At 46.0% G+C, this 26,561-nt stretch overlaps 3 protein-coding genes across 8 annotated transcripts in view; 2 read left to right on the top strand and 1 right to left on the bottom strand.

The window, feature by feature from the left end:
* Window positions 1-2,380: 2,380 nt before the first annotated feature.
* PABPN1L (PABPN1 like, cytoplasmic) lies at window positions 2,381-7,061 on the top strand. Of its 4 annotated transcripts, none has more exons than XM_039330905.1 (8): window positions 2,381-2,628; window positions 3,911-4,082; window positions 4,354-4,459; window positions 4,689-4,756; window positions 5,167-5,273; window positions 5,527-5,614; window positions 6,287-6,432; window positions 6,873-7,061. In XM_039330905.1, the coding sequence occupies exons 2-8, from the start codon at window positions 4,014-4,016 to the stop codon at window positions 6,910-6,912; spliced, it is 624 nt and encodes a 207-aa protein (XP_039186839.1). In that variant the 5' UTR covers window positions 2,381-2,628; window positions 3,911-4,013; the 3' UTR covers window positions 6,913-7,061. The 4 variants fall into 4 exon arrangements, with proteins under 4 accessions (XP_039186839.1, XP_039186838.1, XP_039186837.1 ...); XM_039330904.1 differs by having other exon boundaries at window positions 2,381-2,818; XM_039330903.1 differs by having other exon boundaries at window positions 2,381-2,818; window positions 3,745-4,082.
* A 1,877-nt stretch (window positions 7,062-8,938) lies between these two features.
* On the bottom strand, window positions 8,939-11,358 carry TRAPPC2L (trafficking protein particle complex 2 like). 2 transcript variants are annotated; one of them, XM_039330954.1, is made up of 5 exons: window positions 11,208-11,358; window positions 10,923-11,095; window positions 10,242-10,329; window positions 10,076-10,155; window positions 8,939-9,080 (listed from the first exon to the last, which is right to left on the bottom strand). In XM_039330954.1, the coding sequence occupies exons 1-5, from the start codon at window positions 11,238-11,240 to the stop codon at window positions 9,035-9,037; spliced, it is 420 nt and encodes a 139-aa protein (XP_039186888.1). In that variant the 5' UTR covers window positions 11,241-11,358; the 3' UTR covers window positions 8,939-9,034. The 2 variants fall into 2 exon arrangements, with proteins under 2 accessions (XP_039186888.1, XP_039186889.1); XM_039330955.1 differs by having other exon boundaries at window positions 11,235-11,321.
* Window positions 11,359-11,495: 137 nt separating this feature from the next.
* GALNS (galactosamine (N-acetyl)-6-sulfatase) overlaps window positions 11,496-26,561 on the top strand; it is a 27,141-nt gene continuing 12,075 nt past the window's right edge. Inside the window, exons 1-11 of one of the 2 annotated variants that reach the window (XM_039330946.1) lie at window positions 11,496-11,846; window positions 14,190-14,313; window positions 15,436-15,510; window positions 16,798-16,900; window positions 18,593-18,736; window positions 19,713-19,779; window positions 19,867-19,994; window positions 20,932-21,071; window positions 21,287-21,390; window positions 23,950-24,086; window positions 25,312-25,414. In XM_039330946.1, the coding sequence (XP_039186880.1) occupies window positions 11,712-11,846; window positions 14,190-14,313; window positions 15,436-15,510; window positions 16,798-16,900; window positions 18,593-18,736; window positions 19,713-19,779; window positions 19,867-19,994; window positions 20,932-21,071; window positions 21,287-21,390; window positions 23,950-24,086; window positions 25,312-25,414 (1,260 nt within the window). In that variant the 5' untranslated portion in view covers window positions 11,496-11,711. The remainder of the gene's footprint in view (window positions 11,847-14,189; window positions 14,314-15,435; window positions 15,511-16,797; window positions 16,901-18,592; window positions 18,737-19,712; window positions 19,780-19,866; window positions 19,995-20,931; window positions 21,072-21,286; window positions 21,391-23,949; window positions 24,087-25,311; window positions 25,415-26,561) is intronic. The other variant, XM_039330947.1, reaches the window with a different exon arrangement.

The raw sequence follows: 26,561 nt of genomic DNA, 5'->3' as shown, positions 1-26,561 counted from the left end.
GAATGTCTCCCAGTTCTTAGAGCTTTAATAAAACGTTATCGCCTAGATGGCCTGAATTGGCCACCGGCAGTTGAATTAACTGTCAATGAATTCAGAGGAGTCTAATCTGAGCAAGCGTGTTTTGGGCGGCAGCCTGGGAATGGCTTTAACTCCATCTGCAAACTCTTACTTGTGAATGAAGCCAGTTGCAAAATTGAAAGCAGAGCAACCTTTTTAAAAGGAAAAGACCACTTTGCAAATGTGGGAAATTGTACATCCGTTCGGGCTGGCTCAGATCAACTTCACGCAGCTATTTCCAAGTTGACTTTTCCCAGGGCTTTTGACAGGCTGTTGACTTCATCTTGAACCACGCCGTTCCTGAGAATCTCTGAAAAATGAGGCAAACCAAGACAGGGAATCCTTTGCTCATTGCAACTTTGATCTGGGTTATTTGTGAGGATCCGCGGGAAGCAGTCGGTACTGAATGTGCCATGTGAAATAGTGATGCAAATATAGGTAGATCTTGTCTTCTTGGGCTATAATGTCATGGTTCTCCCGTAGATTGCTTCTTCAGCTGGTTGATGAGTCTTACCCCGTCCTCCTTAGTCTCCTTATTTCTGCAGCAAGGAATGCTTTCACATAACAGAAGTTCCCAAGTCTTGAGAGGGAGATCTCATCTTTCCATGCTTACTCAGTTTACGATCCCCTTGAATTCCCTTCTTTGCAAATGTCCACCTCTTAATCCTCCTCTGCTGCAGGAAGATTTTATCTTTTCTCCTGGGCAGAGGCTGGCCTGACTTCAGATGGGCTTTCTTCCCTGTGGGTCACTAGAGTGTTATCCAAACCCTGGGCCTCTCTTAATTAATTTACAGGCTGGTATAATGGTAGGAAGGAGCCATCAGGTGAGACAGGCACCCTTCTTCCCCACTGATCCTCAGGGATTGGCTCCCTTTGGCTCCCTGCAGAGCCCATAGGAAGGGAAAGGATCTGAGAGAACAAGAGGTGGGAAGAGTAAGCTGGCTTGTCCCGAAGGAAGATGCTTTTCCAGAGGACTCTGGGAGCCGACTGAGGTCACATCCCCCTTTTCTTGGAAGCAGATGCTTTTCCAGCACGGCTGTGTCATTGTGCCCAGATGGGTCCTTCTGTCTCTCAGGGTGGAACCTCTGCTCAGAGAGTGGAACACAAGGAAGAAAGCAGAGAGCGGCTGGTGGGAAAACAATCCCAGCACCAACCTAGCTTTAAAGACTTTGCAGAACCTCATCAGCTGGGAACCAATCCATCACCCATCCTCACGTTCTCTTCCGCCCCAGCCCCAGCCCAGAGCTCTGGTTCAGCATCAGGGCTGGAGAACACGATCCCAATCCTTCTCTATGGCTCTCACTCATCTCCTCATCAATCTTGTAAATGGAGAGCTCAGCCCAGCAATTCTGGAGAACCAAAGTGCTCCTTCATTTGAGTTTCAAGCTGGCTAGCCTCGGGAAGCTGGCTCTCTTCCAGCAGGAAAGCACGCTGGATTTGGGTCAGAGGTGGCACATTCCTGGGTTTTATCCCAGGCCTCCAGCGTCTCTGCCAAAAGACTCAGAAGCTGCCAGTTGTAGGGCAGAAACGAGCCCCCATTCTCCCCAGGGTGGAGGAGAAGCCCTGTTCTCAGGGTGCCCAGCAAGCGAATCGCACATGGAACTGTGCAATACTTGAATCAAAGGATTTGGGGGGAGGAGGGACATCGCTTGTACCAACCAAGATGGGAGCATGTGTGTGTATGCTTGCAAACGTGTCAAAAGAGGAAAATCATAGAAATCTAAGAAAATCCAATTAAAAGCAAAAGAGAACCCAGGTCCCCTCTTCCTCCCCTTCCCCCCCCCCCGGTGTTTATGGGTTTCTGTGGCCATTCCAGAGAAATGACTAAGTGGTAGAAGGGTTGAGTTTGGGGAGCCCTTCTATTGGCATGCTCTCCTTCCCCCCTTTCCCTTGTGGTTTCCTGCTTTCTCTAAATGTACTGTATGTTTGATCCGTGGAAGATGTAAACTTTTATGATTCAGGTTATGTCTGTTCTTAACTCTGTATCTGTGTAATAAAGATGGTTTAATATCACGCAACTGTGCCCATTTCTCCTGTGTGCACAAAAGCTCATTTGCACACCACTGCAGGACAAATGAAAGAATGACCTCATGGTCCAGTTAAATTCCCAGGCCACCACCTCAGGTTGAGAAAGGTACCAACAGGCTTTAAGTAACCAGCATAGGAGAGGGGAAGGCTTCTTTCACCTAGCATGCTAAGCCAAAATCAAACTAGCTATCTTAGGACTTAGCCGTACAAGTCCAGCCATTGAACCCCAGCAGGAGATAAGGGGATCCTGGACGTGCAAGATAAAGTGTTTGTTTGGGTCTGGCTTAATGAGATGCAGGAACACCCCAGCTGTGCCTCATTCAACCAACCTTTCATAGAATTTTGGCCAGATGTGGACCCAGCCTTTGAGTCTGACCTTTGCTCCCTTAATTCAGGAGTGGCTTCACTGACCCACAGCAGCTCTCTTCCCCCACTCCTTCCAAAGGACACCTGCCCTTCTGCTCAGTTTGCACAAACTCACATGGACAAGTGGGGCATGAATCAAAGCAATGAATTGATATGAATAACAGCCCTTGTGTTCAGGTGAAGATGGAGGGTGTTTGTTTGCTCTTCCTCTCCTGCTAGCTTAGCGCTCCCCCAGTGGGTGAAATGCTGCACCTGATTGGCTGTTAAAGAGATCAAATGGAACTCCAGCGGTCCTGCCTCAGCTGTTGCTTCCTCCAAATTTGCCTGGCTAGGTGGGGAAAACAGGCAAGGGTTTGCTGCCAAAAAGGTGTGAGTAATCATGTTTGGACTTGGGGCAAGGTAAGGTATGAGTAGACTTGGCTTCCTAGTTTTCAGGAACATTACTTAAGGTTCTCATCTGAAAACAGATTGGCTTGCTGCTTTTGGTAATTGTTTAGGGGTTACAAACAATACACACAAGCCATGGCTTAATATAATCATGAATTCAGCCAATGTCTACCAACTTGGAATGTCCTAAAGTGTAACAATAATGGATTGCAAAAATAAGGACTTTCTTTTGCTGTTGGAGACAGAACTACTTAGGAGGGGGCAGGCTTGAATATTTTGCATCAATGTGTGTTTGTATGTAAGGCTTAGATAGCAAAATGCTTTGAGTTTGCTTCTACAATGAAGCTTTGTATTTGAGCAAGTCTTGCTCGACTCAATGGGATGCCTCCAGGAATGCATCATATTAAGGCTCTGTGCTGACCTTTTTGGAGAGCATGAAGAGTGGCCCTCGCCGTTAGGCTTCCAAAGTCACATCTGAACTAGCAACAAAGCCATTGTTGTCATGCATTCGAAAACAAACAAACAGTCCTCAAGGCCAGCTTTTCTCCTTGGCCCTTTCATGTTATAAGTTGGGTCTTACACCATTCCCCAGAAATTTGCAGGCAGGGAGCCATGATGATATTTTTGGAGGCAAGGTTAGGAGTGGTCACGGGGAAAGGAAAGAGTCTCCCACGGTTTCTTGGCTTGTCTGCAAGCCCAGCCTGAAAGGCAGTTCAGATTTAGCCCCTGCATAGTAGATGCTGTTGTGATCTTGTAGATTCCACACTTTGTGAAGTGTGGCATCTGACTAAGCCTTCTCAAAAAACCCTCGCGTATTTGGAAGGCTTGCTCCTCATATGAACTAGACCCAGTCTGAGAAAAGGGGCAAAATGTTTCCCTTCCCTTCCCTTCCCAAATGCTCTTCAGCCAGACCCTGAGGTGGACATGAGATGAGGGGGACTGAGGGAAGAAGCCCAAGAAAGGAGCATGGATGGGGAGGAAGAACACTACTCTCTCGAGGCTAGGGAAAGAGGACAATCCACCATGAGGCCTCCTAGGCGTACCTAACCTTGGTGATGTGACTTTCCCCAAGCCATCCCTTCCTTGATTCTGGATCCTGGTGGTGTGATCCTCCTGCTTCGGACACCGACCATTGTCCCTGGGATGCAACTGAAATTTCTGCTTGGCAGAAAAACATGGAAGATGATTCAGCCTTGGCTCCTGTGGAAGGGGCCAACCAAGAGGTTCTGCAAGCAGAAGACCCAGTGAGTCTTATTCTGAGACTTGGGTCAGTTCAGAGGAAGCCCTTATATGAGAAGGTCTCCTCAAGGCTTTCCCTAATTCTAGAGCTCCTCTGCCGACATTGGGTGGGAGGAGGAGCAGGTCTACACTTCTGGCCAGGATGAAATTGCTGGAATTTGAAAAACCAGCACCAATGGAGGGCTGGGAAGGGCCATTTCTGGGGACAACTCTGTCTTTGGGGAAGAGAGATGCTTCTCATGTTCCACCTCTGCTTTGGCTTCTCTTGGGGTGAAGGAACTGGAGGCCATCAAAGCCAAAGTCCGTGCAATGGAGAAAGACGACGAATGGCTGCAGGAGTTACAGAATGAAGCCAAGTCTCTCCTTGTGAGTTCAGACCCAGGTACGGCTCGTGTCAAGCAGGGCTGCCCAACGATAGTTGCCCCGGGCCCTTCCTCAAGTAGGGGCTGCTCTGATATGAGGTTTTAAGAAATAAAACTGTAAGAAATAACAGCACAACTTCCCAAATTGCTGGGCACCACATTCAAAAACTGGCAAAGGAGGACATTAAATTGAAAAGGCTGGCAAAGACCATCGCCATCCTAACTTCTAGAGTTGTCTTTCTTGTGTAGGTCTCCTGTTATCTAGAATAAACGAGAAGAAAGTGGAGGCTGACCAGCGCTCGATCTATGTGGGAAACGTAAGAAAGAGGGGTTAAATGATATGTGCCAGAATCTGTAATGCATAGTGGGCTCACATCTGAGAGGGGCTCCCTTTCCTTCCGACTTTCTCCCAGTAATTTATTTATTTAGCGTCTGGCGTGGTTACATTAGCCAGAGACTACAGCAGTGCTAATGCAGAGTATGTTGACTGCCTGTTTACCAGCTTTGTTAAGTACAGGCTTCTGGTACTTTGCTTTCTCTTCAGATCCTATAAATCATTCGCCTTTTACTTTCTCCCCATGATGGAAAGCAGATCTTAAATCCTGCATTTGTGGGATTTATAGACCCAGATGCCTTGGGTCTATAAATCATTCCACAGTCCTGGATGTGTTGAGACTCCAGGGCTCTCAACAAAGGACACCAGAGTCCATGAGCATGATCTTCACAGGTAGATTATGGAGGGACTGCTGAAGAACTGGAGTCCTACTTCAATGGCTGTGGACAGATCAACCGAGTGACTATCCTTTGCGACAAGTTCTCAGGCCATCCGAAAGGGCAAGTGACCAATTGTTATGGGGAGAGGGGTGGGGAGAGTGTTGGTTAGGAAGCAGCCTACCCAGGTTAGTCCAGGGCCTTTGTTTCCCTAGGGCAGGTGGGCTACCTACCTACCTACCCATCCATCCATCCACCCATCTGTCCAATTTATTTGCCACCCATTTCCTATCCAACGTCTCTGGGTGGCTTACGACATAAAATATGATAAGGGTTTTGTTTATTTATTTTTACTTAACATCCTTTCTTCTTGCAGGTATGCCTACATAGAATTTGCTGACCAGAGTTCCCTCAAAGCAGCCATGGAACTGGACGAAGGGACATTCAGAGGCCGTATCATCAAGGTAAGCCCTCTGGGGCCTGTTGCTGAATAGAGGATATCTCTGACCTGAAAATTTCCCAGAGACCTTGATTGCTCCCTCTCAAAAGCTGAATGCTGTCTGAATTGAACTTCTGCCATCATCGTAGTTTCTCTTCCCCTGATTGGGCTCATTAAAACACATTTCTGCAGAATATGTTTAAAATACTTAATGCCCTTCCTGGAAATTTTGAAAACCCAGCTGGGCAAATAAACTCAAGACTGGTAACTCAACTGGCTGAGTTCAGAAGATGCCTAACTGTAACGCTAATCCATAAGCTCAGATTGACGAGACACAGCGGCAGCAGGATTCACACTGTATGTCCTGTGCAGAAAAACTGTTATGTCTGAAAGGGATGGCCTAGTTTACACAACACGACGCAGCTGCACCATCTGCTACCCAACCTTCTCCAAAGGAGAGTCTTGGGCAAATTTGGCCAATTCAGAACTTGCAATTCTCCAGATTCTTCTGGACATGCCATTGACGGTTACATCAGGACCAGGCCAGCTTGCACGTGATGCTGATATGCTGACCAATTTTTAATTTCCCTTCCAATGAGCTGGGAACAGGAGGGGGGGCAACTGTGTTTCATTGTCTCTCTTCTTATTTCCACATGTTTATCCCTGGTTCCTTGGATCCATGTTGTTTTGGTTCCAGGTGCTGCCCAAAAGAACCAACTTTCCAGGGATCAGCTCCACAGACCGGGGTGGTTCCAGGGGGCGCTTTCGAGGGCGGGGAGCCCCACCTCGCCATGCCAGCTTCTGTGGGGGGCAGCGTTCAAGGCCCCGTGGCAGAATAGTCAGGTGAGTGGGCAAGGTGGCACCCTTTCAGATAAACTGTCCTTCTGGAGGCTGAATCCTGACTCTGCCGTGTGCTTGAAGGAAGCCCAAGCTTCTCATCTGGCTGCAAATTACAGCATAGTGCTAGGTTTTAAATTGCTAGTATTTTTTCTTCTATTCCTCTCGTCTGCTTTTCTCTACCTTGTTGGTTTTACAGTTGCCCTTCTTGGTCTTGCAGAAATCCACATTTCTTCTTTTGTCAATATGGGGTAGTGGTTAAGCCACTTCCGATCCTCAGGGAGGGTTAGAGTGCCACCTCCCTGGGTGATGAGCTCTACCAGTGAGCAGACTGTGGAGATCTTCTCCTGAATTGTCATTCTGAAGTGGGGACGAAGATGCAGGTGGATTAAAGGGAGGATGGTAAATCTGATGACTAGAGCTTTGTGCACCCGCTTCTTCTCCAGGGGCCGTGGGAGGATACCTGCTTGGTACACGCCTTACTAGCTGGCAAAGGAGACAACTCGAGCGACAGGCCAGGAGGAATTCAGAAGGGGAGAAAGGAGGAAAAGCAAAGCCTATCTGTATCTGTTGTTACTTGTCAGCCCATTTGTCCCGTTTGCCCGGAAAGCAACCATCCTCCTCCTTCCTGTAAACCAAAGTAGTGAGGGGGAGGGGGGAGAAACCAGGATGGGCCCCCAAATCTTGCTGGCCCGGCTTGGGGGGGGGGGGCTGCATTATTTTCTTTGGAAGGGCCTGGATTCCTTTTCATTCTTCAGCAACTACATGCTATTATTTGAGGGGAGCAGAAGCTGTTGATCTCTTTTGCCTGGATGCTTAAAGCCCTTAATTTGGCCCGTTATGGGAAGGTCAATAAGGAAGGGGCTGCTCCTCAACAAAAATCTAGTTAACCAGCTTGTCCTGATGCAGAATCCAACTCCCTCTGCCTCCTCCTCTCAACCCCTCTTGTAAAATTGGTTGGGTTTGTGGGAGGGAGGATGCAAAACCATCCAGTTCTCTCCTTTTACAAATTTGGGGTCTCATCCCATTAGGCACAGAGTCATACAAGAAGCCTGTTACTATTTGTGAAAGTGTGTGTGTATACAAGGGACTGGCAATACGGACATGGAACAGCACATCTGCCCTGCCTTTTTGCAATCATCCTGAGGGTTTTGGTGAGCATGTTTAAATGCCCCTCCCTTCACAGGGCTGTGAAGACTTGAAAAAGACTAGAAAAAAGGATTTTCTGCAAAAGGCAAGCCAGCTGGGAGGAAAGTAGCGAGTCTTGTGTTTCCAGGGATTTATTGCAGGTCACTGTATCCTGATACGCCCTGCTCCTCATTTTAAACTAATTTAAATTAATTTAAGAAGTTTCTTCAAAATAAGTATAAATGAATTTTTACTATAGGGCTCACCTGCGGCAATCTTGTTTTGCATACCTTTTACCCCAGCACAACCAGGTACATCCATTACTGCTGCCAATGCAGCTTTCATTGCCCTTAAAGGAGACGGTGCCCAACAAAACCTTTTATCTTCAATCCATTGTGGAGTTTATAGGAAAAACCAGCATAGCAACTTGTGAATTTTGTCAAAATAGACTAGTAAAGTTCACATTTTATTGAAATGATTTTTCCACTTAGTCCTCTTGCAGCAAACAAAAAAAAAAAGTCTTAAAAAGGAATTTGTTCTTGGCAGCTGTAAATTCTGCTTCACTCTTTGCGTGCTGGAGACATCAGAAGTGAGTTTTACCATGTTAAAAAAAAAAGTAGTCATTTTTGCAAGTGGAAAGATGGGACTGATCTGCTTGAAAGCATTTACGGAAGGGGGAAAAAGTTCTTCTGGTTAGGCCCTGTGAAACTGACTGGGAGGTGCCAGGGCAGACAAGGTTGGGCATCCCAGATGGGCAATTTCCTGGGGATTGGGCCCTACATGAATAATAAACTGGCAGAGGTTGAAATAAGCAGAATGAAAAAGGAGAGTTGTATTAAAATGAATGTATCGATGAACAGATATGTAGTTTGTGATAAAGTTCCATGTTGTAAGACGTTTATCTTTTTTACAAAATAAATGGTCCTGCTAGTGAAAATTAAGCTTTACAACCACAGTGGCTGCCCGTTGACGTCTCTCTGAGCTGGGCAAACAGCAGCCTTTGCATATTCACTTCTCAGTGTAAGTTGGGCATGGCTGTTCCATCCATTTACCTTTTGGCTTTGTTGTTATTAAAGACAAGACTTAGCAAAAAGCAAGCTGGAGGGAGAATTAGCATAGCATACGGTATCCCATTCTGGCCCTCAAATGGAGAAAGAAGACTCTTTGCTAAAGTTAATGCAAAGTTTAAGGAAGGCTTCTCTTATGATGGGAGTTTCTTGATCCAAGCCACCGCCTCTTTTAAGGCAGTCATTTATATGGACTGGTACAGGTTCTCCTGGATTGAGCAGGGGGTTGGACTACAACTCCTCCAAGGTCCCTTAAAACTCTTCTATTATTCTGGATATCATGCACCTTGAGTAGCTTTGCAAACACTTCAGACGGCTTGAGTAAAGGAGTTTATTTTAAGGACAAAAGAACATCAAACACTGCAGGGCATAGGTTTTTTCAGCGTAAGGAGCCGGTAGAAGAGGCAGGACTTTCAGCAAACTTGAACCATCATGGACATCACTGTGTTATCAAAGGCCCTTGAAATGCAGAGAGAGAAAGCTGGTGAACCAGATCACCCCATCCAGCCCAAACTGATAGATGAGCTAATTCAGGAGTACAAGAAGGGCAGTTCTCCCCTTGTGCAGCTCCCTGAGCCCCTGCTAGTCATTGTTCTGCTTTGCCAGTATCAGTCATCCCACTAGCCCATCTGATGAAGCCAGCAGCTTCCTTACCCTCCCCAGCTGATGTCTGTCCCTGGCTTTTTCCATACGCCTCTGCCCAGAACCCTTTTGGTCCATATGTAAAGCCAAACAGCCCAGTTGGTAGGCCCAGAACATCCAAAACACACCTGCTTGGAAGCAGACTAATCAAAACAAGTAGCTCTGTATGCAAAACATTTCCCTAATTAATACCCCTGTTCTGCCCTGTTCAGTTTCTGCAATTTAGCAAACAGCAAGTACAGAATTGTATCACTCGCACAATGCCATTACATTGTAGGATAACAAACCAGTTGGGCTGCATTCAGGCATCATGGTAATTTAGTAAGCCAAAAGTAGGTAACTTAGGGCTAGCTATAATCTATGAATCCCTAGGTTTGTGAAAGGCAGTTATCATCTCCCCTGCTCCCCCTACCGTCAGCATCTGCATTCTTTTGCAGGCACCCAAGACCCTCTGGCTGCCTTAGGGATGTCTAGCCAATCTTCTGTTTCGCTACCTATTCAATTGGCTGGCTAGGGAATTCTAGGGTTGAAGTCCACATGCTTTCAAGTTGTTGAGGTTGAGAAACACTACTTTTGCAGAACATGTTTAAACTGGTTACTAAATAAACCCAAATTCTGCATCTATCAAACCAGAAAGCCATCAAACATGTTGAATTTATACCACAGCACAAGCTATAAAGTAGTCATGGTTAAAAGTCATCCAGTATCAGGTCAACACAGAGCACTTGGTCTTTGATGAATCTGGTTAAACAAAGTATGTGAGTCTGGGTTTCAGGTCATGCAAAACTAAGGAAGGGCAAATTCTTACTCACCTGGATTGGATTTGGTCTCCAGGATTGTAAAAGGGGTTACACATGACATCTGTATAAGAATTATGCAATTTCCTGAACATCTGCAAAGAAACCACCTCCGTTATATTTAATTACAAAAGGATTTATATATCTCCAGTCGGGCTTCTGGGAGGTGCCTTAGACTTACACTGCGGATTTCATTGTCTCGGAGTGCTGTGTTGGAAGAATCCACCACCATCACAAACTTGACTTTGGAATTGGTCACATAGCCATAGCTGCTTGGCTGGTTAAGGGACACAGACTGTTGGAGACGGGAGGCTGATCTTCCACCCGTGTCTCTTTGTCATTTATCTGAGATGCCTGAGATCAGATTGGGGTTTGATCTGCCACTCAGCTACACATCAGCAGGCCTAGCAGATCCTGTCCTCAAAAATCTGATTACTAGATAGACCAGAAAAAAAAGACAGAGAAGACTCTGGGCTGTGGTCCAGGGGGTTCCCTCGGCCTTTTGCAGCCCAGATCTGACAACCTGAGCCTCCCTGTCTTGGATGTCGAGACCACCAGAGTCTCTCCATCCTAACTAGATGCAGGATCAAGGACCAGAGGAGGCTCCTGTTTGCACAACCTATCTAATGTCTTCAAGCTTGGCAATCGATGGGTGGACTTCAGCTCCCAGAATTCCCCAGCCAGCAGGGTTTTCAGGTGGAAGGACTTCAGCTCCCAGAATTCCCCAGCCAGCAGTATCAATTCTGAGAGTTGAAGCCCCACCCCCACCCCGAGAGCTGCCCGGTTTGAAAAACGCGCGTCATTTCCAGGCTCCCCGTTGGAGGGTCACCCCCGAGAGTCACACACCCCCGGGCAAGGATACACCTTGTAGTCCTCGGTGGGGTAGAGGAGGCCGAGGTAGAGCTCCCGCTGGTCCACCAGCGCCTTCCCCAGAGCCGACACCTTCTCGTCCACCACGTCCAGCGAGGTGTGCACCGTGTAGTGGAACTTCAGCGCGTTCTCGGTGGGGAGGCTCTTGATGTAGAGCGGGTAGTTCTGGGGGGGCGGGGAGCGAAGCGGTCAGAGGGGGGGATGGGGAGGCGGGCCCCGGGCCACTCGCGTGGGTCCCACGTCCTTCCACCCCCCCTTCCCCTCCCCCCGCGCCCACCTCCTTGGCGATCACCGCAATACACACCGCCATCTCGGCTCCGGGCAAGCGAGCTTCCTCTGCCCTCACTTCCGCCCATGTGACCGGCAACCCACCAGCCGCGTCGCGCCCCGCCTCCGGACTTGGAGAGCGTGACCCGTTTGTCCCCGCCTCCCCCTAAATCCTGCTCGAGGGGAAAGAGCAAGAAGCGTTTCCTCGTAGTTTTACACTTCCGGCTTCGTTTCGAAGGCTCCGTGCGGGGCTTGGGGCAGGCCGAGGGTTTATTTCTTTATTCCACGGCCGCTCTAAAGCGCCCGCCAGCGGCCCAGCGCGTAAAAGTAGGAGGTGTGCCGAACGGAAGGGCCTTTCCCCTCAGCCGCGAAGGACCTCCTCCCCCTGGTCGGCTTTAGCCCTCACCTTCGATGAGGACCCGGAAGAGGGAGTGACTCCGCTTTCTGGCCGCTCGCCTCCTTTGCGCTCGGCTTTTTCGGTCCCTCGGCGGGGCCGCTCCACCTGAGCGTTGCCATGGAGACGCAGCCCTGGCGGCGGCGGGGGATGCCGGCCCTTTGGGGCCTGGCCCTCGCGTGGCGCCTGGTGGCGGCTGCCGACTTCTCCTGGGCCCCGGCGGCGCCCAACCTGGTCCTGCTGCTGATGGACGACGTGAGCGCGGGCGCCTCTTTCCGGGGAAGGGGCCTTTGGTGGGGGAGGGGCGGAGTTGACTGGAGGGGGCAAATGGAAAGCCCCCGCCCGGTCCAGCTGGACTCTGGGCAGCCCCGGGCTTGGGGGTGGCCAGGCAGGCGCCTAGATAAACGCTCAGGCGGAAAAGCTCTTATTATTGTTGCTATTGTTTTATTATTACTACACAGTCTCAGGAGAGTTATACCGGATTTCCTAGGGATCTCCTGGTGGTCTCCTTTTCAAAAAAAAAAAACCCAGGTCACTTTCAGAGATCCAATTCCGGCCCTTTGCGGGAGGCATCTTCCCACCTGGCAGGAGCCTTTCGACCTTAGTCCAACTTCTCAGCCCTTACAACAAATGGGAAATCCATGGGAAGTGCCTGAAAACCATCCTGGTGTTTCTTCAGTCCCTGGGCCCCTTGGCAGCTCATGTTGTGGGGAGGGGGAAAAAACAACAACTTTCCACTGAATTTGCAGCTCTTGGAAATGGTAAGCACCAGGTCCCGTCCACCTCTGGGTGGTGCATTGTGCTATAGGGCCCCAACCGACCTGAATTTCGCTGGGAGCCTTTTTGCCTTTTTTTGTCTGATGTGCAGTCTTGAAATTCCTCCACTCCAAGTTTCTGGCAGTTTCCTGTCTCTTTCTGCCAGGGATAAGTTTAAGTTTTTGTTAGCTTTAGCTTGAAAATCTTTATGGACCGGTCAATCTCTATGGATACTACCAGATTTTTGGAAGAAATATTGAGGGCTAGTCATTGTTTATTAAATTCGTATGCCACCCATCTCATTCCAAAATGATGCTACTACTTATAATCTTACACTACTTTGGCAGACCAGGATCCCAAAAGTTGTTACTCTGTGCAGAAAAATGGTTATATTATGAATTGGGACCTTCTCCCATTGCATATTTCCTGTATTCTGAGTAGTATAAGATAACCTTTATTGTTATTTTTTTACAGTGGGCACATTGGCACATATTCAAAATGAAATTCTGTTGCCTGCTCTCAAAAGTGTACACATACATAACACACATATAGACATGCTATGTACATACATATGAATATACCCACACCTTACGCATAAATACATAGAAATATTAATCACTGTCCATTGTGAATACATAGCAGAAAGTATTACAGTAGTATTTGGTTTTGAACAGGGTGATGGAATGGTCTCACTGCGACTGGGGCACCTCTTCTTTCAGCATCTCACCTGGGCTGTTTGGAGGACGACTTGTGTCCTCTGAATAAGTGAGGGTCGTGGGCTTTGCCTAGACATGCTGAACTCTACTGTGATGGCTGCCCCTCCGTTTCAGGAAAAGGCCTAGTAGTAATGTATACCTGCTTTAGAATTCAACTCTGGGCTCCTGATCTGTTTCTGTGATTATGATTCATCAAGCACTTTAAGGAAATTATTCCAATTTTCTGCTGACTGAACTATTAGCAAAGAATTTCCTAATGGGCCTCTTTATTTAGTGTGCTATTTTTAATGCTTTTTTTTTTTTGCTGGAAATTGTTGGTGTGTACATGAGCATGTATATTCCTTAGAAGAAAGTTCCTGTTGTTTTGCCTATTTTTCTCTACAGCAAAAAAGCTCTCATTTTTTTTTCTCTTTTTATTATTTTTCAGTATATATGTGTCATTAAAAAAAAGTTGTAGACGAAGTCTGGCTAAGAGTGTGGAGCTGCAGGGGCCAGTATAGAAAAGTCAGGCCTGGCACTGTTTCCCTGGATTTTCCTTTAATTTTATAAAGCTGAATGGAAAATTCACACGACGACTACAAAATGACTTACGCCAAATGGAGTACATAATTTGCTTGCAGAATTGCCTTGAGTTGTTGTGAGGGTCACCAGTAAGTCAATAGTCTTTCACACTTTTAGCTTAAAACCAAACTGTGCTCAAAAGCAGCCACTCTCCTATAAGAAAAAAATAGCAGGAATATTATCCTAGTTTGATCAGTTCTGAGCCCCAGGGTGGCTGTGGATGGAGACCAAAGACTCAGGATATAAATGTTCCCCCAGAAGGATGTCAGTTATCATATTCTTAGTTTGATTGCTTGGGTTCCTTGTCCCAGAGGACACAGCCAATATCCACCCTTGGTTGATAATCTGTGTGAGGCTTGGTTAATATGGGACTCGGCAAAGTTGCAAGCTTTCTCCCCTTTTCCATAACACTGTGGAAAGAACTGATCCCCTGTTAAGTGGATGTTGCCATTCTGGATTCTCCAGCGATTCTTTTAACTACCTGAATAAGAAAAATACAAAGGTTAAAAGCTAACTTTTTGGCTCTAAAAGCTTTCATTTTTCTTGCCTGCTGGTGTTTTTTCAGATGGGTTGGGGTGATTTAGGTGTGTTTGGAAATCCTTCCAAAGAAACCCCTAACTTAGACCAGATGGCTGCAGAAGGCATGCTTTTCACAAGCTTCTACACTGCCAACCCTCTCTGTTCACCATGTAAGTAGACTTGAGAATCTCAGGGAAATGTCATGGGCCTGTGGGTAAAAAGCTGGGCTTGATCCAATCCTTAGCTGGACCATTCCTTCACAGTGGGCAAAATTACACCCTGAGGGGTCCTTGTTTTCTGGCAGACATCAGTGATGTTACCTAGTTTGAGTAACGAAACATCTGCCAGAAAACAAGCAGCTCAGAGAGCATCTTGGACTCCTCATTTCAACCCTAAGCTACAAATATTCTCCTCTATTGAAATTATTGAATAATTGGTTTAATTATTTAGTGCTGTGCTAAGATGTAGCATTACCCAAAACTACTCTGCAGCCACAAGTCTTTTGTGTTACAGATTAAATGCTCCTGTTCGTGCAGACGTCCACAACCTTTTGGGCACCAGGGACTGGTTCTATGGAGAAAGGTTTTCCCACAGAATGGAAAGTGCATAGTTTTGTGTGTTGCCTGCATCCTATGGATGGGGCTTTGCTTGTTTGTGTGAACCGGTTGCTGGCATGCCGCAGCCCAGTACCAGTCCACAGATTGGGGGCTGGGGACCCCTATGTTAGTGGATCTAGAAAGGGTCTGAAAAAATGTTCAGTTCTCCACAATAGTTCAGTTCATCTGATACCCTAGTTCGGGGGTAGGCAACCTTGGATCTTTTATGACTCGTGGACTTCAACTCCCATGCTGGCTCAGGAATTCTGGGAGTTGAAGTCCACGAGTCATAAAAGAGCCAAGGTTGCCTACCCCTGAACTAGTTCATCCAGGCTCCCCAACTGCTGTTAGGATAAAGTGCTACACATTGGAATTGTGGCAATTGGGGATAGTCCTCAACCTATGCTGTTTAGCAACCATTCAAAGTTCTGACGGACCTCCCCAAAGCTATTTATCATCCACTTTCAAAGTTCTGACTGCTGCTTTCCCCCCAAGTCATATGATTGCATTTTGGGCACTTGGCAACTGGCCTGCATTTATGGCAATTTGCAGCTTCCTGCAGACTGCAATCTGCAACGTTTTTTGCTGAAAACCAGCATTTATGGTTTGTGGCAAAAAAAATCCCATTGAGTACAATGAAAGAAAGTCAGGCTTGATGGATCTGCTGTCATCTTCCTGTTTCTCTTCTCTCTTCAGCCAGGGCAGCTCTCCTGACAGGCCGTCTCCCTATAAGGAATGGCTTCTATACCACCAATGGCCATGCCAGAAACGGTAAGTCCTCTTCCTGCAAGAGAAGCCGGGGGCAGGATCTGGCTTCCAAGTTTCAAGTTAAGGGAGACTTACAGGGTGCATTTGGCTAACTTGCAAAGAGAGGAAAAGGCAACCTCAGAATTTTGCATGATTTAAACTACCACAATCTCCATTGAGGTCTTAAAAAAAATGTTTCCAAACAGTCTTAATGCAGCTTGTATTCTAGAATTTGGGCTAAGTCTGCTTTTTTCCGCTGCCGAATGGGTTAAGGAACACTCAACAAAAGAGGAACTAAAGTAGTCGTGTGTTATTGTAGTTCAGCAATCTGTTTGAAATTTACTCTTTTAGCAAAAAGATGTTCTTCTCTAAACTCGGCAAGGGCATCTGGAGGGCATCACTAAGCTGCCCATAATGAGCACTTTGCTCCAGGATTTTTATGGGGAGATGCCAGCTTGAGCTGATTGGAGGCCAATCTAGCTGGCATTAGAATTGTTTGTTGCAAAATGGCAGATGCTGGAGGAGACCATATGTTTTGAAGCATGCATTTACAGCTCCAGATTGATGCATGCTGCATGCTGGCAAGTGTGGGTGTTTCTCTCTTTGCTGGAAGAGAGGGCTTTTGATAGAACGACAAGGGCAAGAGAGTCACAGAAGAATGTGTGCAGCATCTAAAATAGGCTAAGGGCCTCTGTGTTGCCTTTCTGGGTGATGGTTTAAGTAATAGAGGTGTGCTATCTAGGGTTATTGAAAAGTCCTCTGTTAAATGGCTATGCTGGGAGTTACAAGGCTCTCAGTTTAACTCTCAGGGACTTGCACTGACAATGAATAGTTTTTGAAGGCAGAAGTCTTTTCCAGCCCACCTCATCCAAAGATCAGCATCAGGGATTTAGGGCCCGGAAAGAAGTAGATGACTGAAATGGGATTTGCTCTCTGTACCTTGTTGAAAGCCTACTTCTCTGCTTGTTTGTGAAGAAAGATGGGCCAGGCTTGCTGCTCAGTATATGAGACACAATTATATTTGCTGGATTAGTGTTTTACCCCTTCCCTTTTATATCCTGTGTATTTAAAACCCCAGTATAGCCTTTTGCTTTTCCAGATGTAAAGAATTCATGGGAAGCAAATGCATACTTTGAATGGAACCCAAGAGACGGTTTTGGGAATCTATTCTTCGCATGTTTGGCATAGCCTGGCTTAGATGCCTCTAATCCTTGAACGACCCTCAGACTTGTTCAGGAGAGAGAGCACCAGCTCACAAACTCAATTCCCGTGGCTTGTTTATCTAGCTAAACTGTTCTTGTCTTCATGCAGCCTATACGCCCCAAGACGTAACTGGGGGCATCCTGGATTCTGAGCTACTCCTTCCAGAATTGCTGAAGAAAGCAGGCTATGCCAATAAGATAGTTGGCAAATGGTAAAGTTTTCTTCCAGCTACTTTATATCTCTGTGCTTTATTTTGTCTGAAAGTCTTCAGAAATCTAGGCAGGCTGTCTGGATAAGCGCGTGCTGTGATTGATTTCTGAGCTATCCACGTGCATCTTGCATTTCTTTTCATCACCAGTGACAGTGCTGCAGTGCTTGTACCTGGTTGTCAATTCTTCTGGTTTTGACCTCCCTTGGAATTCGGAGATGTGGCACTTTTCTCCCAGAGGGGAAAGTGCCTCTCTCTGATCCTGGTTAGATGTAGCATTCCCACAGGAAAAAGAATTGATGATGTTAGCACACCTTTGGAGGGTCGGGCCATAATCTAGATGGGCAGAAGGTAAATGGAGAGCTGGTGAGCAACTATTGATCTCAATCTGCCTGCACTGCATCCTAGAAGCAGCTTTAAATGAGCAAAGAGTTGGATCATTTAAATTGATGAGCCACCTCTGTAGTGCTGGTGCAGGTGTTAAGAACAGAAACAGCCTGGCTGCTGGAAATGATGCGCCTACATAAATCACGGTTGTTAAAAAAAGAAGCTTGCAGCAGCTGCAAAAAAGAATGTGTTTTTTGATCCACAGAAAAATAGAGGAGAGAGAGAGAGCGAGAGAGTGAAGTGGTAGTGTTCCTCCTATTTATCACTTGTTCATTTATGTCCCTGATTGTTCTGTGGCAGATTATTCCCCAACCAGGCGCTCTCCAGAGAGGCTGCAGGCCTGTTGGGTGACAGATTCAAGCAGCACAAGGGTGCCTTAACTGGAAGAGGAAGCTCCCAGAAATGCTTCCTTTCCAGTCAGCTGATTACCAGCCTAGGCCAGCTCAGTCCAGGGCCAAAGATCTGCAGCTCTCCTGGCAGTTTTAGTTGCTCAAGCTCTTAGTTTAAACCCGGGAAGTTTGCTTTCCTTTCCAGTCAAATTCAAAGGAAAACTTGACTGAAACAAAAGCTCTAAGGAGGGCTGTGCAGTCATTCAACTCTGAAGTGGCCACCCGGCTCCAGGAAAATAGGCATTTCAGGCGACGGGCAGGAGATGTAGTGAATGCGTGTTTCCTGGGAATCACACGGTCTTGTGCAAGCCCAGGAAGGAGCACCCGGCTATGCTTCTTCCTGCCTTTTTCTCCGCTGGAGGGCAATTTTGAGCCTGGCAGGCAAGAGCAGGTCCGGTGAGGCCTTTGTGGTGGTAGTTTCTCCTGTGCCATGCTGTGAGTGGCTCGTTTTCTTTTCCACCCTATTTGCAATTGATCCTCTGCCCCGTTGGAGACCAGCCAAAGAACCGGAGGGGCTACTGAGCAGCTCCCTGAGAATGGTGAGGAGCAATACATTACTCATGCGGACTTGAGCATCAGAAAATGGTTTGGGTTTTAAATTGCCTTAGGAAATCCTGGTTTTGAGAGATGGCACAGCAATTTAAAAAATGAATAGGTCGCACTGCTCAGGGCAGGACAGGGTGAGGGTGGAGAGGAAGGAGCCAAGCAAAGAAGCTTGCAAAGTGGAAGGAGTGAGCTGGAAAGATTGAAGATGCGATGTAAAGCAAAGAAGTTTTCCAATGCTGGCTACTTGGCTGTGGGTATTATTTCCATCATCCTGTTCCCTGAAATGTGATTATTTTATTTTTAATTGAATGTAGGAGCTGCTGGCTGCCCTCTGATGCAAATTCCCCCCTCTTTGGCTAATCATCTTTTGTAGGCACCTGGGCCACCAACCTCAGTTCCTTCCCTTGAGGCATGGATTTGACACCTGGTTTGGATCCCCCAATTGCCATTTTGGACCGTACGATAACAAAGCCATCCCCAACATTCCCGTTTATAGGGATATGGAAATGATCGGCAGGTAGCCTTGCTTTTCTTTTTTTTGTATCACTTACTTCTCTGTGTTCCTTTACTAGTTCCGCTCAGCTGGTTTTGGGCATCGTTACAGTGGGCAGTTTTGGACTGTATTCTCTTGCTTTTCCTCTGGCCAAGTCTGCGTAGTGGTTGCATTGCTTTCCTTTCCTGAAGAGACCCTGAGTGAGGCTGCAGCTTTCTAGATCACACACCTGGGCAAGTCCTCACGTCCCAGAATTTCTGCCACAATAAAACTACTCACAGTGAAAATGATGAAAACATCGCCTTGAAAGTACATTGAGAGATCTGAGCCCATTCACTGAGAAAATACTACATGTAGTAAATTCTTTGTGAACTCCATTAATAGAACAGGGTTGTACTTTAATCATTGAAATTCAAGAAAGGCCAGTCTCCCACTTCATGCCCATCCAGCTTTATTTCACTTTTTTTATTGATACATTTACAGGCCATCTATCCTACTCATTCCGGACAGCTCACGTTAAACACTAAAAGCTTCAAACATGAAATACAGTTTATCCTTCACATTATTATCTACTAAGAAGGAAGAAAAAGTCAGTTCATATTTTCACAGGGACGTTCCCAGCTTGCAGCTCCTGAAGTTATATCTGAACTGAGACTCAGTCAGTCATAAGCAGTAGGGTCCACATCTTTAAAACCTGCATCGAAAAGCACACACACAAACACACTAGGGAATGTGGCTGGCAAAAAGATACGTACATTGCGTATGGAAAAGTGTACACACAATTTTTCACAGAGCGTTTTATAAAGTAGCAAGACGAGGAAATGAGTCAGAATTAAGAAAAGGCTGGAACAACAAGAAATTGAGCAAAATAGCTTGACTTATTGGGTTGATTGTTGCTGCTATCAGCAACAGCTTGTATCGGGGAGAAAACCCATATTCCTTTATTTTTGCATTCCTAAAAATGCAAGGAATGTTTTTCTTGTTGCCTTTTCTATTGTAGGTATTATGAAGATATAAAAATTGATCGTCAGTCGGGAGAAGCAAACCTAACTCAAATGTATTTACAGGTAATTTTGTGCTGAGAACCTGTTTCAAACCCAAAGGTCCTTTCTGCAGCCTGGGCGATCCCATTGAAAATTGCTCCTCTCTTCCAGGAAGCCCTGGATTTCATAAGCAGCCAGCAAGCCAGCCATCAGCCATTTTTTCTCTATTGGGCCATCGATGCCACCCACGCTCCCGTGTATGCCTCCAGGGAATTCCGGGGCACAAGCCAAAGAGGACTGTAAGTTGGTTTTGAGCAACCTATTCTCCCCTCCCTTCCACGTTGTCCCAAGAGAGAATCCCCAAGCAGTCTTTATGGTTTGATTTGGTGGAGGTACCCGTGCAGGGTTTAAACTCTGTGTGTTCCACAGAATTATAGAGGCTGGACAGGGTTTTTCCAACTTGGTAACTTTAAGATGTGTGGACTTCAGCTCCCAGAATTCCCCAGCCATTCCCCACTATGACTTCAGCATAGTGCCTCTTGGGCTCTGAGCTAAGGAGTTTCTGCAGTAACAGTAGTTATTATTCTGTATACCAGGGCTCCGAGCTGGAAAAAGAGACAATGGAAAAAATCAAGGGGAAGCCAAGCAAAAAAAATGCAGTGAAGCCTGCCAGCAATAATCAGCTCTGGAGGCCCCCTAAAATCTTATTTCTTCCTTTCAGAGAAATAACACTTATGCAACACAGGAATTTACTATTATGCTCCTTGCTCCTTACTATGACGGGATGTCCTCAGCTTAGTCTCACCCCTCTTCTTTTCTCTTCACTGCTATTTTACTGGGAAAACTTTTTCCCCCTATCTTTTACCTGCTTGGCTAGTTAGAATGAGCATTCTATATAAGTGTAGTTTTATAAATGCAAATACGGTTAGAAACAATTTGTATTAACATTTATTTTGTAAAAGAAGTATTATTACAGGCAAGGCCTTTACATTTTTTATTTATCTGGACCTTTTTGAAACAGTTGTTTTTATAATGTGGTATTCTTGTATTAGCTCCTCTGAGAACAGTATATGTGGGATGTTCACTCATAAATGATACTATTATATATATAAGGGACTTTGCAGATGCTTTGCACCATACACATGCATGTCTATACACATACATACACATGGAGTATCCCCAGATAACTTCATCTCTACCTCGATTGTTTTGTAATTTCTTCTCCCTGACTCTTAGGTATGGCGATGCTGTGCGGGAAATTGACTTCAGCATTGGGAAAATTCTTAATCACCTTCAAAAGCTGGGCATCAGCAACAACACCCTTGTGTTTTTTACGTCTGACAATGGGGCCGCCCTCATTTCAGCCCCACAACAAGGTCAGTTTGCTCGGAGTGGACCTTGGTAGTGTTGGGATGGAATATTAGAAGCTGATTTGCTTTCTACCAAAGGCATTATCTACAAATAAATATTTATGGGGGGGGGTGTCAAGTTGACAGTGTCATTTTGAATGACTTATTAGCCCATTAGCCTGAATTCAGATTCTACCTTTCTCTGTCCCAAAATGTTTTGGAATTTTTTTCTCTTTCTCCAGGAGGCAGCAATGGCCCTTTCCTGTGTGGCAAGGAAACAACGTTTGAAGGTGGTATGAGAGAGCCAGCTATTGCCTGGTGGCCAGGACACATACCTGCGGGACAGGTAGGAATCTGGGCGGGGGGGGGGAATCTTCTCTGTAGGACTTCCAGTAGTTTTGCTTTATATGGCACCCTGTAGATCTATAGCAGTGGTTCTCAACCTTTTTAATGCTGTGACCCCCAACCGGTCGTAAGTCAAGGACTACTCAACCGGTCGTAAGTCGAGGACTACTCAACTGGTGCCGCACCGTTTGCAGACTGGGGCTTTTGGCGGGCTCAGCAGGGCAGAGACAGCCTAGACAATTCCTATTGGCTTTTGAAAGCCAGTAGAATAAAAGGGAGTAGCACAGCTAAGGAAAAGGGGGAAAAAATGGCGGACTGCGTTGTTTGGCGACCCCCGTGAAATGGTCATTCGACCCCAAATGGGGTCCCGACCCACAGGTGGAGACCCACTGATCTATAGGAATAATAACAGCATTCCCTGATGGGTTGTAGAAAATAGATGGTTTGAATTCTTTTCATGTTCTGTCCCTTACTTCCAGTTTTTGACAAATCTGCACCATAGAGAAGACTGGATTTGTTTAACTGCTGATAAAGGTAGTAAAATCAGGTCAGTCACATGGCTGATCCATTTTACGGCCGTTGCCACTTAGGACTGTAATTGGCAGGCTCCATTAGAGTGGTCCCTCAAGGACTGCCTCTAAGCAGAATTTTCTGCCTCTGCTTTCTCAAAGGATCCAGCTGTGGGAGTTCGTATTTTTGTGCTCCTTTCAGTCCCTCTCCTGTTCCAGCCCCCCTTTCCATCTTCTCTCCCCTCCTCCCCAGTTCTGCTCCCTGAAGGAGAAAAGAACACACCAAGCCAAAGACAGCACTGCAACCTTTTCTTTACCATCTCCCACAAGGCAGAAACTGAAATTGAATTAGACAGGGATATCAGGTCTGCTTGCTGTGATAAATGTAAAAGGATTTTATTTAAAAACACTCTGACATTTGTTCACCCAGTTTCAAATATTTAGCTTTCCTCCTTTCCATTCCTGGCGGGGGCAACTTTATTAATTGTCGCCTTTGATTCAGATTTAGAGCTTGAAAGCGCTGATAACGCCGGAGCAGGCTAGTTCTTCTCCCGATGTGGCCCGCGGCAAAAAGGATTTCATTTTCTTAAAGATGCTCTGTATGTGCTGAGAGTTTATAAAACATATATAAGACCCCCTCTTCTCGCGCATGATAATATGGGCTGTTGTGTGCTGATATGAAAAATATCTGATCTAGCTCCTCTGGCTTTCATTATTTATTTTTCACCGAGCCGCGACGCTTTAGAATGTTCTTTTCCCCAGTTTGTGACGGGAATGGCAAAGGAAGGAATGTCGACAGAAGAAAAGTGCTCCATTCACCCTCTGAAAATAGGAGAGGGCACCCCCCCTGCCGCCCCCAGCAACCTCCTGTTTCCACCCCCACCCCAGATTTTATCTCTGCAATATGGTGCTGCAGATAAATCCAAGTAGCTGTAACATTGGCATTTAGCTTCTTTTAAAAAGTTTTCTGTCCTTCGTGCAGGGAGAGGGTGGGAGACCAGTGACAGAATTGGCTGTTGAAAATGAGCTGTCCTCTCCAGGCTCGGTAGAACAATGGAGAAGAAGAGCGAGTCCTGGGTGGAATGGGACAACTCGCCTCAGCCAGCTCGCTGTGGGACAATTTGACAATTCAATTTAGTTATTTAAAATAAGTAAAAAAGATTTTAATTTTTATCATTCACATTTCATTCTGTCCCTCCTTTTGCATCCTTTTTTAAATGTTCCACCATTTCTTTGATATTAGTGTATTAGCGAATGGGCTGCGGCGAGCTGGCCAGGGCAAATTGCCATAGACCCATCGTGGGCTGGTGGACTTTTTTATGCAAGGCAGGAATAAAAAGATCCTTGGAATTTACCCAAACATTCCACTCACGTGGATCTGGCTGTCCATCTCTGGTGTGGGAAAATGCTGCTGGTGGTCGGGGTTCCTCTCTAGCTGCGTCCCAGAATCTCAGCCCTAGAATTTTTATGTGGGGTTGAAATGATGGTTTTTCTGCATCTTTGACATCCTTCAGTAGTCCAGAACATTTCTCAGCCTTGGCAGCTTCAAGAAGTGTGGATTTTTAACTCCCAGAATTCCACACCTCTTAAAGTTGCCAAGGTTGGGAAATGGTGCTCTTCCGGGGAACCCTGCTGGTGGTTGTGGCTATAGCATCCGAAATTGCTTTGAAGGTCCTCACCGTCTCTCTCCGTCACTTGGGAGAGCAAGAGTCTGGGTAAATATCTATTCTCAGTCATCCAGTCCTGGTTATCCCAAAGGTGCTTTTTCAAAAGGCAACTGGACTTTCTTTATTTCAATAAAGCATAACAAAAAAAAACCAAAGAAAGTCCAGTTGCCTTTTCAAAAAGCATGTTTAAGAATCTGGGTACTTAGTTTGGGCAGAACAAAGCCAACCCCCTTGAAGAAGCAGCAGAGCACCCTGCTTTTCCTGCATAAGGACCCTGATCGAAACACATCTCTGCAAATCCTGTGGCTGGGTAGAAGGTCCAGAGATAAATTTGTGTCGTTGAAGCAAGAGTTTCCACACACGTTCTCATCTTGCGGCTTGCAGGTGAGTTATCAGCTGGCCAACGTGATGGATCTCTTCACCACTTGCCTCTCCCTGGCAGGACTGCAGCCTCCCAGTGACAGGCAGATCGACGGCATCGACCTCCTGCCTGTCCTCTTGCAAGGCAAACTAATTGACAGGTGAGTTATGAGCACCCCCCCCTTGTAGCTTTCTGCCGATCCCCCCTCCCCACCCTTAGCCTTATTGAGGTGCAGCAGAAATAGTTGGCTGTTTTTGGAGCCTTTTATTATAGAAGGGTTACTCCTGTCATTTGTTCGTGAGGATGAAGCACCTGCTTCCTAAAGCTTTTGCGGATGTTGTATCTGGAGCGCAAAACATACATCGGTGACTGCCTTGTCATTCCATGTAGCTTAGCGTTACTCTGCTGTTCCATAGGTCTCCCTAATTACCACTGAGATATACAGACCAAGTAGAATAGGTTTTGTTTTCCTTCTGTTGAGTCAGAAGTGAGAGGCTTTTTTCCACGTTCCATGTCATAAGCCATGACCGGATGTTGAAGTTTAGCAACACAGGAGCACCACACATTTGTTCATCCTTGCATTAAACTTGCAGATTTAATAGATGATGCTTCTACTTCAGTGTCCTTGATTTTCACAAAATTGCTCTGCTTAGGTTATGGGACTATGGCCTTTTTCTAAAGAGTCCCTTCCAACAGGTCAAGCTACAGACACAATACAATACAGGATACCAGCACGATTGGTCTAAAGTTCACTCAGCCTGATTAATTAATTTGGTCAATTAAAAACCACATAATTCCAGGAAAGACTGGCTTACTTCCCATCTCCCAATTCCACAACATTGAGTTTGTACAAATAATGTGGTGCACTTTTTTTTTTTTGAAAAATAATTGAAGGAAACATATGTTGCTCTATTCAAGTTCAAAGCAAATTGACAAAGCTTGGTTTTTCCTGGCTATCAGCTGGCAATTTGGCCTCCTGTATCTTTGGCATCTCCATCAGATAGGTGCCTTTCTCCCTTGCGTATTTTAAGTTGGCGACTCCTCCGTGTGAAATTACACAACCTGGTAGTTCAAGGATGAGCAATGACTGGCAAGACAATTGGTGTAACGTTTCACTCTGGCTTTGCTAGGCAAGCTCTGCTCTCCTCTTGAGGGATGCTTTAAAAAACGCTAATTGAAAACCTTGCAGAAGGGCTGTTAGAAGGCCGCCAGCCTGCCTGCTCCTGGCTGATAGCGGAGGAGTTGCCAGCCAGGCTTTGCTAAAGAGTTTGTCTCCCTTATCTCTGTCGCTGTGGGGGGAGGGGGGAAGCGACTTGTTTGGACATGTTACATTTCTCATGTGGCTGTACGTCTCTCTTTGTCCCTCCCCACCCTCTCTCCATCAGAGCAATATTTTATTACCGTGGCAACGAGATGATGGCAGTGCGGGTTGGGCTTTATAAGGCCCATTACTGGACCTGGAGCAATTCCTGGGAGCAGTTCAACCAGGTAATTGAAAATTCCTTCCTTCCTTCCTTCCTTCCTTCCTTCCTTCCTTCCTTCTCCGCTATTTTCAGAAGTGATGCTTCTCTCATCAAAAAATCTACCTCGAATACTTTTAAGGGAGTTACAAAGGTATTAAAAAGCTTTTAGCAAGGATCCATATTGTATTAAAAAGAAACATTTAGACTAACTCAGTGTTTTCAAACATAACAACTTTAAGACACGTAGACTTCAACTCCCAGAATGCTTAAAGCTGCCAAGTATGAAAAATACCGGGCTACCCCTTCCAATATGCTTAACTTTTCCTGGAAGTGGCTTCAGCTTCTCTCCCCAGTCTTTCAGTTGCTGTTCTATAAGGTCTCAGTAACAGCCCTTGGGGAGAGAAGGGAAGAGCCTTTCCCAGTTGCACTCAGACGTGCCTTGTTTCTCTGGTCAAGTTAAGCATCTCAGGCCTGTCTTTGCCTTGGATCTCTTGCTGCATGTCTGCCTGGTGTCTGTGAGAAAGCACAGTTTTTATAATGGAGCGACCTGTCCCAAGGTTATCCCCCTGTGAGTGGTGGCAGACATGCAATTACAGAATGTTTATTCCTTTCTAAGTCTTTATTTAACGGCAAGTTGATAAAAGTCAGCGATTATACTGTATATCATAGGGTGATTAAAAATCCATTGCTTTCCTGCTGCTTGTGTTGTCTGCGGTTGGTGTGGGTACAACTGGAGCACCTAATTAGTGGACAGAACCACCATTAACAACATGAAGATTGTGCGAGGGCTAAAATTTGTCCTATTCTTCTGGTGCAACACTAGCTAATAGCTGTTTTTTTTAAAAACAGAATGCAGAATATCATTACATTTTCGATTGCAGATGCTTGAAACCCTCCTGAAGTATAATAATAACAATAACAGTTGGAAGGGACCTTGGAGGTCTTCTACTCCAACCCCTTGCTATTTAATCTCCTTTTTGCATCTCCAGTTTTCTTATCAATATTATTGATAGTGAGGCTGGGAGATACATAAACAACAGCCACTTGAGGTTGTTGGTTCCTTTATCAAAAGGGAACATTAAACACCTATATTGAACATAAGAACAGGGATTGCAACAGCCCGCCAGTGGCTGAGACCTCCTCAATGGAATATGAATCAACTTTTTAATTGG

Source organism: Crotalus tigris, unplaced genomic scaffold (genome assembly GCF_016545835.1).
Source record: "Crotalus tigris isolate CLP2741 ecotype Arizona unplaced genomic scaffold, ASM1654583v1 scf7180000024433.1590703, whole genome shotgun sequence".
In the NCBI taxonomy this organism is placed as follows: domain Eukaryota; kingdom Metazoa; phylum Chordata; class Lepidosauria; order Squamata; family Viperidae; genus Crotalus; species Crotalus tigris.
Note: the sequence above shows the minus strand (reverse complement) of the source record. Positions and strands in the feature narration are given on the sequence as shown.

What these genes read in the sequence shown, in the direction of transcription:
- TRAPPC2L (XM_039330954.1), bottom strand. Translation starts at nt 11,240, where the DNA reads ATGGCGGTGTGTATTGCGGTGATCGCCAAGGAG. An exon ending in TTGCGGTGATCGCCAAGGAG is followed by an intron (nt 11,096 to 11,207) that starts GTGGGCGCGGGG and finishes CCGCCCCCCCAG; the next exon opens with AACTACCCGCTCTACATCAA. An exon ending in GGAGACCAAATCCAATCCAG is followed by an intron (nt 9,081 to 10,075) that starts GTGAGTAAGAAT and finishes CTGCATTTCAAG; the next exon opens with GGCCTTTGATAACACAGTGA.
- PABPN1L (XM_039330902.1), top strand. Translation starts at nt 2,831, where the DNA reads ATGTTTGGACTTGGGGCAAG. An exon ending in TCAGAGGCCGTATCATCAAG is followed by an intron (nt 5,615 to 6,286) that starts GTAAGCCCTCTG and finishes TTTTGGTTCCAG; the next exon opens with GTGCTGCCCAAAAGAACCAA. An exon ending in CCCCGTGGCAGAATAGTCAG is followed by an intron (nt 6,433 to 6,872) that starts GTGAGTGGGCAA and finishes CTTCTTCTCCAG; the next exon opens with GGGCCGTGGGAGGATACCTG.